Source organism: Excalfactoria chinensis, chromosome 3 (genome assembly GCF_039878825.1).
Source record: "Excalfactoria chinensis isolate bCotChi1 chromosome 3, bCotChi1.hap2, whole genome shotgun sequence".
NCBI classification, from domain to species: Eukaryota; Metazoa; Chordata; class Aves; order Galliformes; family Phasianidae; genus Excalfactoria; species Excalfactoria chinensis.
Window position 1 is genome coordinate 28,710,583 of NC_092827.1, and position 14,453 is coordinate 28,725,035.

General features: G+C 38.4%; 1 protein-coding gene across 5 annotated transcripts in view; it reads left to right on the forward strand.

Moving 5' to 3' along the window:
- Window positions 1-14,453, forward strand: part of SENP6 (SUMO specific peptidase 6) — a 64,532-nt gene that overhangs the window by 6,844 nt on the left and 43,235 nt on the right. For 4 of the 5 annotated variants that reach the window (XM_072331563.1, XM_072331565.1, XM_072331567.1 and 1 more), the window contains exon 2: window positions 10,121-10,214. In XM_072331563.1, coding sequence (XP_072187664.1) covers window positions 10,121-10,214 — 94 coding nt within the window. Of the gene's footprint in view, window positions 1-8,182; window positions 8,299-10,120; window positions 10,215-14,453 lie in introns of those variants that run through there. The other variant, XM_072331566.1, reaches the window with a different exon arrangement.

The window sequence follows — 14,453 nt, forward strand, 5'->3', positions numbered from 1 at the left end:
CGTTGTTCAGGGCCAAGCTGGGTGGGGCTTTGAGCAACCTGGTCTAGATGGAGGTGTCCCTGCCTGTAGCTGGGGGGTTGGAACTAGGTGATGTTAAAGATCTTTTCCAGCCCAAACCATTCTGTGATTCTAGGATGGAAGCTTTGTAACTAGAATTTAGTTTATTAGTGTGTTCACTAGTTTGTGAGATGTCTTTTGAATACTTCAAACAGAAAGGAGTAAAAATACTGCACACTTATTTAATTTTCTTGCACTTTGTTGTCTCCTTGAATCAAACTGGGGATTTTGCCAAATGGGATTCAATCTCTGAATAAGAGCGTAGTATAAATCAGAATACAGAACAGCTAATGGTTGTTTGGGTAGTGTAACTAGCAGGAATGATTAAGAGCAAATAACTTAAAAAGTTGTTTTTTACTCTTATTTATGGCATAATATCTGATAGATTTTAAGTAACGCTTTGGCAATGCTGTTATTTGAATAGCTTTTCTTTACAAGTAATCTGTAGGAAGAATTATGTTCTAGTAATATATGGGGATAGTTGGTTATTAAAATGATGGTCATAAAAGCATGAATACTGCTGTCTCATGGTTAATGTAAACTAGCAATCTGCAGCTCACAGATATCAAATGTGTAAATAATTCTTTCAGAATAAACTGTCCAGAGAATAGCGAGGTGATTGCGGTGTGATGCCGTTGTCTCATACAGAGTAATGATAAATTGTGTGTGTGGATTTCCTGAAGCAGTGAACCATGACATTGCTGCTTTTATCTTATCGTACTGCAACTCCATTTTGAATGTAAAGCTGCATGCCAACTATTTATTGGTTCTCTTTCCAAGGCTTAACGTTATTAACTGGTTTAGGCACAGGGACTAACAGAATGTTTTAAACTGATTACAGAACATACTACAGCTGTGCTGCTCTGAGGGCTGCCTGCCACAGGTGGGGGAGATTTGCTGCTCTTTCCCCTCTGACCTTGACCAAATTCCAGCCTTGTGCTGCATCTCAAACTGCCCACCACCTCTGGGACTCACCACTCTGTTGCCAAAGAGGTGGAATTTGCTGCTTGGTACTGTATTTCCGGACTGTGCTTTGCCAAACCTCTGAGTTTGCTCTCTGAAGGGGGACGTATGGGGTAGGACAGTGGGTGGGCTTGGGGAGGGCAGAGAGCCTCTGGGTGTGAGAGGTGTGGGATGTTCCCCCTTTGGTCTCTAGTGAGCTGTAAATTCAACTTAAGATGAAGTACATAAGTTCAGCTTCAGAGTAAATTCTCTTGGGCAACATCAGCTTTACTCTGCCCAGGAAAACTCAATTATTTTGAATAACAGGTTCTGTGTAAAACTAGTTTATGGTGAGAGCTGGAGACTAGAAGGAATAAGTTATCAGGATCAGGGGGCTGTGGTTATTCTTCCCGCATGGGTCAGCTGGCCTTAAAGAATTTAATGGGCAAGTGCTGCATGAAGTAAGGACACTTTCCTGAACTGTTGTCCAAGTAATTCCTATAAAAGAATCATTTGGAGCAAAAGGCATCGAGTGTAGGATATCTTTTTCTGGTTAAATCTTGAATGATTATAAATAAAGAACGGTAATCATTCAGAAACGGTGCAAACCTTCCTGTTTTGTTTGTTTTCAAACTGCTGGAGCTGGAGCAAACTCCCTGGTGTGTGTGTGTGTGTGTGTGTGTGTGTGTGTGTATACTTATATTTGATCAAACTCGCCACAAAGATTTTTGGGAATGATAAATGCTAGTAGTGTTTGGCTGGTACAGTAAAACATCGTGCTGTGAGACATGATTAATATTATTTAATCTTAAAAATTAATGTCTGTAAGAAACAGCTGCAAAAATATTTATTTTCATGAGATTGTTTTTGTCTAGTGCCATCCAGCTATCTCTTTTGCACCAAAATTCATCCTACTGCTGTACTTTTATTAAAGTTGTATGATATAATGTTGTGTTTGTTTGGCATATCCCATTTTTATGTCTTGTGTAACAAAATATGAATATCTCGGTGATGGTAGAATTTAATACAGCGGTCTAACAGAAAGATTATTCAAGAGCCCATCAGATGAGAATTCAAACTATGCAGGGGATGGAAGGTTTCATATTTGCAATTGCCTTTGTAAATTCTGAGGCTCACATCTTCTAGAAACACTGCTGTCCATTGTAATTTTATTTGTACTAGGGCTCACTGCTCAAAACACAGTTATAAGATCCATTACAATTAAGAATAAGCTTTTGAAAATGGACTTACAGGTTGCTCTGGTCAGGGTTATTACGACTGCATTTACCTAACGTGGTGGGCTAATAAACTGCTAAACAAGATTGCTGGATACTGCTGTAAGGCAACTATGTGACCTCTGAATCTTTACCTGCTGGGTAGCAGAGAAAAATATCTGCCATGAATGCAGTCAGCAAGTTTTTTCTCATCAGGCAAAGTGTTAGTTGGAGAAGACACTGCTCCTTGTTTAGGAGAATGAATTGTAGTGGAAAAGAGTGATAGGAACTCAGAGCAGTTTCATAGGTCTTCGTAGCTTTTTGATGGAAGCAAAGGTGTGTTTCGTGTTTAGTTGAAGATGGCCTCAGCCCATCTCCATCTGCAGGATAGTAGTTTGAAAGCCGAGTGTTTTGCTTCATCGGGCTATTGAGTGATATTTCTTGAAAAGCAAGTTCAGAATTGGATGCTGTTAGCAAGCTGGCAAGCATTACTTTGTTTTCCATTTTTTCTTCCCCCCCCCATTTTAAATTACTTAATCAGTGATTTTCAATTGTTTTCATGGCCTTTAAAAGTAACTATTGAGAAAATGTTTCTCCAGGAAAATTAAAGGTAGGGCTTGTTTTGTTGTTTTTTTTATCTGTTTAAAAAAGAAGTCCATGTAGTGAATTTTAGCATGCTGTGGTTTTGTTAACCCCTGTCAGTGCTCCTGATATTTAGCACAGTTAGATCTGGAACTTTAATACTTCTATTACAAAAATGATTGAAGACAAACATATTTACAAACATATCACTGTTTTCTTCAATTTTTATTTAAACTTTGCGGGATGGGATTAGATACAGATACTGGAGATACGGGAGTGTAATATCTGGTCATAGAGTGTAGCCTGTGGAGCCTACTGAACAATTCAGTTGACCAGCCAGCTGCTGAACTCCTCTCTGATTCCCTTGACTTGCAGCTCTGATTATCTCTGGTTGCAAAGGGAGTTTAACTCTTAGCAGTTCTCATGTGTGAGGTTGTGCTGTATGGCCTGCAAGTCTTTGTTCTAGCTTTTCAGGGTAGGATCAGGCCTGCCCAGCTGCTGGGTGCTGCTCAGAGTGACAGTCCTGCTGCCCCTCCCACTGACAGTGTTTTGCAGCTTTCCTTGTGTCAGCACTGGCACTTGTAGCTCTTCACCACAAGCTGAGCTAAATGGGCAGAAAAACTAATTTTAGATGGATAGAAAAGCGTTGGTAGAGCTAGTCTGCATTACCTTTCAGCTGTATCAGCAATCCAGACCAGCTCACTGCCCTCACAAAGAGGTGGGGGGAAAAGGATGATCTTTGACCTGTACAAAAAGGCAAGTGCAAATTGTCCTCACAGCTTAGAGTTTAAATAACTCTTTTATCCTCCTTTCATGCTTTCCTTACTCAGATTATTTTTTTTAAGGTGCACCCTTTTCATTTGAATAAGTTACTGAGGTTTTCTTTATTGTTGAGCGTTCTTTGTATGCTTTCATTGTTGTTATTTGAGGGAATTTTGAAGAATTGACAGCATCAAAGAAGTGTCTGGTTTTGTTTTGTTTTATTTCTCCTTTAATTACATCATTGAGTTCTTTCATACCCTTACTTGATATTTTTTTCCTTATGGAGAATTGTGGATTTATTCTTTTTAATATAGGGGAAAATATTTCAGATACTCTGGAAAAGTAATATAAGGTTTCTTGCACTTCATATTGCTTATCTTAAAATACTCTTCCAGTGTTAACATCTTAAGATCATGTGTGATTGGTATCACGTACTGATTTGCCACAGAAATTGGCGTTCTGTAATTCTTATCATCTTTGAAGTGCTTTATGCACTCCAATATCTTTTAGAATAAGTTGACAGTTCAGAAGTCATCCTTAGCCTATCCTAACCTTTTAGCCTCTGAATTTCCCTGTGTAACAGTAGAATATCTTTTCTGCATCTATCTTTCATATGGAAAGAGTCTTCTTTCTTTCTGAGTTTTAATATGTCTCCAGTCTAGCAGCAGAGTTCTGTACTTCTGGAGATGAAAATATTGCTTGTTTTCTCTTTCTTCTTTTCTTTTTTAACCTTACCTATTGATGGATCCTGCTTTTGATGTTTTTTAACTTATTTGGAAAGACTGTGTAGGTGGCAGAATTAACTGGGAGAAAGGAAAATGGAAGTGATTGAGGTGTGTAATTCTGGGAGTGTCTGTGACAGTGGTGCATTTGCTTTAACTGAATGTTTGTGCCTACAACTAATAACACTGTTTCTTAGTTTTGTCTTAGAATCATGTAGATTAGAAACCACTTGACTGCTGGTTGGTATCATGTAGATTGGAACCTCCTGCTCAGTGAGAGCAGATTGCTCAGGGCCTTGTTCCATGTCCATGAATTGTCAGACTGACCTGGTTCATTGCTTGGCCCCTCTTACAGTAATAAATAGAAATGAATCAATTCTTATAATGGGTTTGGATTTGTTTTGTTCCAGCTTGTGTGTGGTTCTTCACATCTTTGCTGTGCATCTTTGAAGAGTTCAGCTTCATGTTTTCTTTTCCATCCAATTAGGAACTGGAAGACAATAGAAGGGTCTAATCTTCCCTCCCTGCCTCTTTCTTTTTTATTTATTTATTTATCTGTTGCTCTTTCAGCCTCTCCTTGTATGATATGATATACGTCCCCCTGGCCATCTTGACAGCATTCTTCCAGACTTACTTCAGTATGTCAGTGGGGCGTGTAAAACTGCCTGCATTACACTAGATACAGTTTTACAAGGGTTGTACAGAGAGGAGGAGTCATTTCCTCCACACTGAGGGAACTTCTGCAGTTGTGTCAATTGGCTGGCCTTCCTTGCTGTGGGGTGATCCTACTGACCCATGTTCAGCTTGTCAGTTGAAACCCCCCCAGATCCTCTTGAAGAGCAGCTCTTAGCCAGTTGCCTCCAGTCTGCACTACTGCATGGGCTTATGTCATCCCTGATGGAAGACTTGCATCTGGGATCCCAGACTCATTTGCTTTTGTGGCACTTAGTAAGTTTCATGTAAGCCCGTTTCTCTAGTCTGCCAGGTCTCTCTGAGTAGCAGCCCTTGCTTCTAGTATATGAACTGCTTCCCTTAATGTAGTATCATCTGCAAACCTGCAGAGTATACTTGGTCTTATCATCTAGAGTATTAGCAAATAAGCTAAAAGCTATTGGTTCTGGTACTGAGGTGTGCTATCAGCTGATTTGTACTGCTAGTCATCATTTTGTCTCTTGGTTTCCATTTGGTCCAACTTGTTTTTCACTCCCTTTATCATTCATTTATTCCACATCTCTCCAGTCTGGATATAAGGTCCCCATGGGAGCCCATGTCAAAAGGCTTGTTGCAGTCAAGGAATGCAAAATTCATTGCTCTTCCATTAACCAAAGAACCAGTGGTCTTGCTAGAGAATGCATAGAATGCAGTCAGATAGTCGGACATAGTTGGTCCTTAGTGAATCCATGTTTTGTCTTGTGGAGTTTTTTTTTTCCTGCAGAATATGATCCATAATAAATATTAGGCAGAGTAGAAGTGAGAAAGACTGTAGTACCCCAGTTTGTCATTGTTGCTTATCTTGAAGAAAGATATGATGTTTTTCCTTCATGGGAAACCTCTCTCAGTTGCCATAACCTTTTGAAGTTAACAGGAAGCTGCCTGGCAGTGACATTGGCAAGTGCTATCAGTGCTATCAGCCTCTTGTTTTGTCCTGTGGAATTCAATGTGTATAGTTGGCTTAATTGTATGTTAATCATATTTTCCTTGACAGTAAATTGTACTGGTAGCATTGAAGAACTTGGATGATGGACAGAACTTAGTACAGGCATTTGGAGGAGCTAAAAAAAAAAAGGCTTGACTTATCAGTCTTTTCGGTGACCCTAGTAATGAGGTGCCTTGTCCCCTTTCTCAGTGAGCAATGAACCCACCTTTTCCTTAGCATTCTTTCATCTGCCGATGTTATTAAAGAGAATTTTGAAATGCTGTATTGTTTTCTGATACTGTCACAAGGGCAACATCCTTGTGTGATGCCTGTATTTCTCTGCTGGGAGAACAAGTAGAAAGGAAACACTAATTGTCTGTTGTATGGTTACCACTGCTTTCTTACCAGAAAAGCCATCAAAGAGATTGTAAAGAAAACATTTAATGTATTTCTAAGCTTTCGTGCTTTGTTAGTCCTTGTTGTCAGTGCTCAGAAAATGTTAGGCTGTTTGGTGACTGATGATACTGCAGCTGTACTGCGTTCGCTATGCCAGTCATCCTACAGGATACTCTGTAGTGTAATGAACACAATGTATATGAAAATTGAGTGGGAAAGAATCTTTTATCAGGATACGCAGGTGCTTTTTCATTTCCAGTTATGTATTTCTCATAAATGCTTTTTTGTTGCTGATTTATTTATTTATTTATTTTTAACTGGAAGTAGATTCTGTTTTGTTTATCATTGGTTTTCTGTTGAAATACAGTTCTTAGAACTTTGTGATTATGTTTTTAACTGAGAAGTTAAATTGCCTTCAAGTGAAGCGGAATGTCCATGCTTGTATCCTTTACATATGTATCATGCAGCTCTGCCATTGAGGTCTGTACTAAATGGAGCATCTCACTATCTCACTTACAATCCATTTATAATCACTATCTACTACTGGAAGTAAATTTGTTTTTTTGTTTTTCCGATCTGCAGGTAATTTAGGGAGAAGAAAGGTAAAGCATCTTTAAACAATAGGTCTCTGGATGCTTAGCTGTAAATTCATAGAATCATGGGATCATAGAATCACTCAGGTTGGAAAAGACCTTAAAGATCATAGAGTCCAACCACAGTCTAACTGTACTGCCCTAACTAACAGCCCTCCGCTAAATCATGTCCCCAGTACCACATCCAAACGACTCAACCACTTCCCTGGGGAGCCTATTCCAGTGCTTAACAACCCTTTCTGTAAAGAAGTGTTTCCTGATATCCAGCTTAAACTTACCTTGACACAACTTGAGGCCATTTCCCCTCATCCTGTCACCTGACACTAGTGAGAAGAGACCAACCTTATTCTCACCGTAAGCACCTTTCAGATATTGAAAGAGAGCAATAAGGTTTCCCCTCAGCCTCCTCTTCCCCAGACTGAACAGCCCCAGTTCTCTCAGTCTCTCCTTGTAGGGCATATTCTCCAAGCCCTTCACAAGCCTTGTTGCCCTTCTTTGGACCTGCTCCAGTACCTCAGTGTCCTTTCTGTAACGAGTTGCCCAAAAATGAGCACAGTACTCGAGGTGAGGCCTCACCAATACCAAGGGGCAGGTTGTCTTCCCTAGTCCTGCACACCACACCATTCCTGATATGGAATTGGCCTTCTTGGCCACCTGGGAACCCTGCTGTCTTGTATTTAGCTGACTGCCCATCAGTACACCAGGGTCCCTTTCCATCAGGCAGCTGTCTCATTCAGGCCAGGCTGTGGTTCCATACAGGTATTTTTTTGTTTCATTAGTGCCTAAAAGAGTGTCTGGTTCTGGATGTTTCTTTCCTCTGCTGTGCTGTGGTAGTGTGGTTGAACAGGTGGGAACTCTGCTGATGTACGCAGTGTGCGGGACAGGAGCAAGGATCCCCAGTCTCTAGGAAGTGAGGGTGTGCATAAAGCTGTTAAACAGTTAATCTGTTAGAGCTGATCATATTGAACCTGAAAGTTAAAAAGCTAGTTTGCATAGAAGCCTGAAGATCTATCTGATGGAATAATGAAACAACAGGGAAAGAAACACAACTGTAAATGATTCTCGCGTCAGATTTTTATGAGTACTTGTACCTTCTTATCAATATATGCAGTGACTACATGAATAACGAATTAGAAAGCTCAGAAGTATTTTTTTTAATTTACTTAAAATGATTCTAGATGAAGAGAATGAATCTGAGTGCATTGAAATTAAATTATATATCTTTTTTCTTTTGTTGAATGTTACAGTGTGTACTGCTTGCAGCTGTGGTGATCTGAGCATCTGTAAGATAAGGCTTGCATTATTTAGACCTGTGTAACTGGGAGAAAGTATGGAAATATCAGGTTATTCTGGAATGCATCCTTTGTCCTGAATGAAACATTTGTTTGGTTTAGGTTTGTGTTTTGGGTTTCTCTTGGACACACAAAAATAGATGCGATCTCAGCAAATTAAAGACCTGTAAAGTGCTTCTTTGTGCTGTAGTAGAAATGTTCAGTTTCTACTGACACATTCAGGAGGTAGTGGGTAGTTTTTTGGGCAGTCTGTCGATACGTAGGAAAAAGTTAGTTTATGAGAGAAAAGTTAAAGGTATTCTTCCTGTGACCAATAAGTGCACGTGACATCACATTTAGAACACTAAAAAATGAAAGGGTGCATTGTTCTGGTAAGCTATAATATAGATTCATATGGAATGATTGGTCCTAGACCACAGAGCACAAGACTTCAAAGTGAATCTTCCCAGCTGCCATTTTCTGTTGCACCTCACTAAATACTCCTCACTTTACTGTTGTAGATGGGCAGATTTTTATTCATTTTTATTATTATTTATTTATTTGCATAATGAATAACTGTCATAGAGATCCATTGTAAATGTTTTTCTCACTCAAGTTCAGGAGTAACTTTAATAATAATTTTAGGAGGAGGTTTTTCACACAGAGGGTGGTGACGCACTGGAACAGGTTGCCCAAGGAGGTTGTGGATGCCCCATCCCTGAAGGCATTCAAGGCCAGGCTGGATGTGGCTCTGGGCAACCTGGTCTGGTGGTTGGCAACCCTGCATGTGGGAGTTCTCCATAGCAGTGAAAATAGCAATTCCAGGCATAATATTTATTACAAAAATAATAAATAGCAAAGCAAAAATACCACATCGCTTCTGTAGAAATTCACGACACATTGGTGTTTTGAATGTTACCTGCAGTAGGATGGGTTTCCATACTTCACCATCTCAAAAAAGAGCTCAAAAAGCTGTTGCACACAATAGTATCATAAATGGCTCAGGAAGGTCTTGGCAGGTGCAAATAGCTGGAAGCTGAGATTAAATGTGCTAAATCTTGCTTTTTGCAGTGTTAGTTCTTTCCACTATAGGTCTTTTGTTGGTTACAATTCTTTTCCTTTCCTTGCAAAGCATGAGGCTGCATTCATTATTTCTAAATGTACTGTAGAAAATGTAAAAACAGTAAGAAAAGGCGTCTTTAAACTGCACTCTAATCAATACTGCTATAAAATTAGTCATACAGAATTTGTGCATGGCAGCTCTTAGTTGCAGTAATTGGGATCTGGGTGAATGGTGCCTTACCTTAATGAGTTGCTGCCTGCACGTTCTGAATCTCCTTCACTTAGATAGCCGCATGCTGTCTTATTAAAAAACTCCATGCTTTTGGATATTGGAGGAGATAAATTTGAGGTCCGATGTAGTGTGACTGTTCTCAGGATGTCAGGTTTTCACTCATTTGGTTGATGGTAACCCTGAAATTTCAGTTGGTGGCAAATATGAATTAATGTCATCAGGTGGTGGATTAAAAAAACATAATATGTTGAAGTTGTGCTTAGAATAGTTCAAAACTGTTGATTATGTGTGGAGAAAAGAAGCTTGTTTGGACATTAGACATCTTAAGTAGCGAATGTAAGGAGTCTTCATATCACAAAAGGAACCCTTAAATTTACAGGTATCAGTAAAACAATAAAACCCTCGCTTCATAATGTTCACTTATTACATTACTAATCAAGATGTTGACTGATAATTATTTGTATTTATTTAAGAAAATTATTTGCCACTGCATTACCAAATTTATTTGCTCAAATGATAGTTAAACATTGACATCAACAAAATAAAATGAATATATGGGGAAAATACATACACCTGGTTTACTCCTCTAGATTGTATTGATTAATAACTCAACCTGAAACCAAGACTTATTTTAACTTGTTCTCATTTCAGCTTTGGATAGATCACAGTCCAAGAGAGATGGAGGTTTTAAAAATAATTGGAGCTTTGATCATGCAGAAGAAAGTGAAGGAGATGCAGAGAAAGAGTAAGGATGCTTTTATCCAGGCTATTGAAATTATAATTGTATATTTACAAATAAATAATTTTTTGTAATTTATGAATAAGAAACATTATATAACACCTTAAAAATTCCACTGATGAAAATTATCCTGGTAGAAATGCTTATTTTAACTAGAGTTATGATATAGAAAGTGCATTATATTGTACACTTAATTGTTGACTTGAGGTTCACTACATTTTGGAAGTGTTGGGACTGTCTTCAGACTACTGTAGAAGTCTGAAGAACGCAGGCAGGAAATGTGTTACATGCAAACTAAGGAAACAGTCATTTGAGCTTATAGTGGTAATGTCACTCAGCACTTCACAGTTGTGATTAAGGTATTTAAAAAACTAAGCTTAAAAGATTTTATTTTTTTTCACCCTTGTGTTTATCTCACAATGTAAACTTAAGGCTATTTTTGTTCCCTTATCATTTGTTTCTTTACTTAATACGTTTGTGTTTTTCCTATAAGTTAAATACTGTCTGTGTAGTTAGAATAAATCCCGTGCCTTTAACATTTTGTTGTTACTGGTATGTTTTCTCATTCAATAAGTATTCGTTTCTAAAAAAATCTAATAATTTGTTAACAGCAAGTTTCACATATGAAGAATGTGTTAATTTTTTTAGATATTTGAAGTTTAAATCTGTGAGTTGAAGAAGCTATAGTTCTGTCATAAGGAGGAAATGTATCCAGTGGTTAAGCAGAAAAATATTTCTTACATGGGTCTGTAGCTCGGCCTGTTTAATGATCTCAAGAGACTACTCTACTCATAAAGTGTATTTTAGTAGGTAATACTCTGCTGAGTATTATATGCAGAAAGGAGATAGGAAGGTAGTCACGTAACCACTTAGGCAGCAGCAGCAAGCTATACTGTGGACTTAACAAGATATTAAGAAATATAGTGTTTCTGTCATTCGAATGAATACAGGCATTCATTAATTGTGAGTTGAAACATTAAGGTGTGTCAAGAGAACTGCATCAGAAGTTAAAAAGAATTTTTGAAAGGTTTTCAAACTAAGGACATTTTAGTTTTTTTAAATGAAACCTGATTTCAAGTGCACAGTAATACGTTTCAAGTGCGATGGCAGCACAGGCAGTAGAGTTGGTATTTGCATTTTACTCGTCTTCAAAAATAGCTCTCATTTGTAAGCATCCCAGTTTTTCCTTGTAATCATTTACTGCTATTTTCCATCTCCAGTTGATGTTGACTTAACACAAAATGAGACGTGCATGGAGTAATAATGCTTTTTATTTTAAAAAATGACATTTGAAAAACTGATTATTGAACATATGTGTTATATAGCGGCATTCCTGAATGATTTCTCACTCTTTCAAAATATTCTGTATGATAAAGCAGTTTTCCTTTAGCCAGTATTGAAATGCTGGCTAGAATTACTAACAACATTAGTAGTTCTTTTCTGTATCTGAATTTTGCAAAACCTCATCTGGTAGAGTAGGTAAAAGAGGAGCTGAAAAATGATTTCAACTGAAGATCCTACCTTTTTTGCTCAGTCATCCTCTTATAAACGATCTCCAGGCAACTGTACTTTTTAAGCTGCCCAAGTATTTATTTTTTGTTAAAAACAAACTGTTTTCTGCTTCTTTTTGTTTGTTTGTTTTATGATTGGCATTGTTCTTAAATTTTGCTTTTCTGGTATGTTTTTACTTTGTGTAACTGTCAATATTTGGTCAGAATCTGTGGGAAGCAATCAGTTGGACGATAATTTGTCAGTTCTTTCTAAACAACCTTTCACACTTAGCAGACCATTTCCAAGGTTGGCAACTTCAGTTCTTACAATTGTTCCAGAGTGAAGCTTTGTTGTTCCCCCCAGCCCCTGTTTTTACCATGCTAAACATGGAATCTTTGGATTCTCTTAATATTACTTGTATTGGCTATACTGATGTTTACTGGCAGTGCTGTTAGCTCACTGCATATCTGTAAGGAAAAAGCTGTAAATCTGAAACAAGCACCTAGATGTTTTTCTTGCTTGTTGAGACCCTGGTGTTACAGTGTCTGATCTTGTCACAGCTTTTTACACTAGTAATGATAGTTTGTTTTGGACTAGCCCAAGAGTAGCATTCCAACACTGAGAACACAGATGTGATTTAAGAATACAGAGAATGGGATCTGTGCTGATATTGTGGGTTAGTACTCAGTGTCGGCTTTGATTGTTTCATCAGTGAGATAACACAAAATATGTGGCTAAGGGCTTTTTACCAAAGCAATTTTTAGTATACATGGAGTACTTTAAAAGTGTACCATTTAACTTACTGGGAGAGTTACATGGGTTGTGTCATCATGGTAAGATGCCAAGTAATGATCTCATATTCAGGAATACAGAACCTCTGTAAACTGAAGAGGATTTGGAAAAATAGCACTATTGGCCCAGCATAGTGTATACATTTTTAAAATGCTGCTAGAGGTGGTATTTTGTTTTGGAGCTGTAGTTAGAGAGAATGCAAATGGGGTTTGACAAGTGTCTTTTCCAAAGTAAATGCCTGCAGAACACCTTCACCCAACTGAAACAATGAAATCTCTGATAATGTACTAGATTTGATCTACTTAGAGTGTCAGGGTGATAGCAGATGACTTGAAACTTCTCTTGCTTTATACTTGGAGATCACACAGAAGCAGAGGAACCTTTATGTGGAATAATTAGGGGAAAAAGACCTGTTGGTCAGTTTAACACAGTGAAATCTGTGTAGACCTTCCAAAAATAAATGGTGAGAGCTATATTTATCTTACGTAGCAGAAGACATTTAATGATTTTGCCATTTTGTTTCCTCTATGGTATCCATTCTGAAGTAATGCTTGTTGTTTAATTTTGATTTTCAGATTGTTTTAGGGAGTGTGAACTACTTCATGCCTTGTATTCCTGACTTAAAAAAAGCTGTAATACTATACATTTTTTGAGTGTTTTTTTTCCCCAAACCTTATTTTCTTTTAATTCCTTTCCTCAAAAGGCCCATCTATATAATATTCTATGCTTTTGTTGCGACTTTTATAAAGTATTTAATCCTTAATAAGTTGATTAAGATTTTTTTAGTTCAGAGCTACCATTCTTAAGTTCAGAGGTTTTATTTTTAATGCTATTCTTAGTGGGATGTCATTGTGAATATACGGGTGCTTCTCTTATGCCTCTGATTACCAGGGCTTTTTTAGTGAGTCTGTTACCATGACATAATTGTAAAGAGTGTACGCAGTGTGCTGTGAGGGAGAATATGCCAATCTTTTGTTCTTGTATGGGAGAGTTTTCAAAAAAGAAATTCCGGTTACATTTGAAACAGGTCAGTTGATGGTTGTGTCAAACAAAACCAAAGAGTGGCTATTAGGCCAGATGCTTGTATGGCCATTTAGGCTGGATAAATGGCTTGATAGAAACCTAATGTAGATCTATAAGGTGAAAGCAAAGAGGAACATCCCAAGGCACCTGTATGTGCTGGGGGCTGCACAGCTGGAGAGCATCCTTGCAGAAACAGACCTGGGAATTCTGATGGACCCCAAGTTGTGCACGGGCCACCATGGAAAGCTAATGGCATCCTGGGCTGCGTTAGGCAAAGCGTTGTCAGCAGGTGTAGGGAGGTGATTCTTCCTCTTTACTCAGCACTGCTGGCATCTCATCAGTGTCTAGAAATGCCTGAAGTGAAGTACAAAGAGGATAGAGCCAGGATCTTTTCAGCAATGCTCGGGGACAGGCCAAAAGACAGCAGGCACAAACTGGAACACAGGAGGTTCTGAATAAAGCACTTAGGAAGCACTTTTGTGCTGTGCAAATGACAAAATGCTGGCCCACTTTTTGCAGAGGCTGTCTAGTCTCCTCCTTGGTAATCTTCTGATGCCTTCTGGATGTGTTCCTGGGCACCCTGCTCTGGGTGTCCCTGTGTGGGCAGGGATTGGGCCAGGTGGACCCAGAGATGTCTGCCAACCTTAGCCATTTTGTGATTCTACAGTTGATGAAAATATTCTTGTAGCTCATTGGCACAACATCAGAAATCAACTCGTGATGCTTGGAGTTGGAAGTACAAATATGTTCTATTAAACTGAGCTGCCTAATTGGCTATTGCGTGATTCTTAATGGTTTTAAACAGTAAACAAATGAGAAGTGATTAAAGAGGAGCAGAACATCTTTTTTTCTTGTTCAGTGCCTGAGTATTAGTGCATAATTTTTAATGGCTTCTTGGAGTTTGCTCTGCTTACCTAAATTACATAGCTCTGTTTTTTC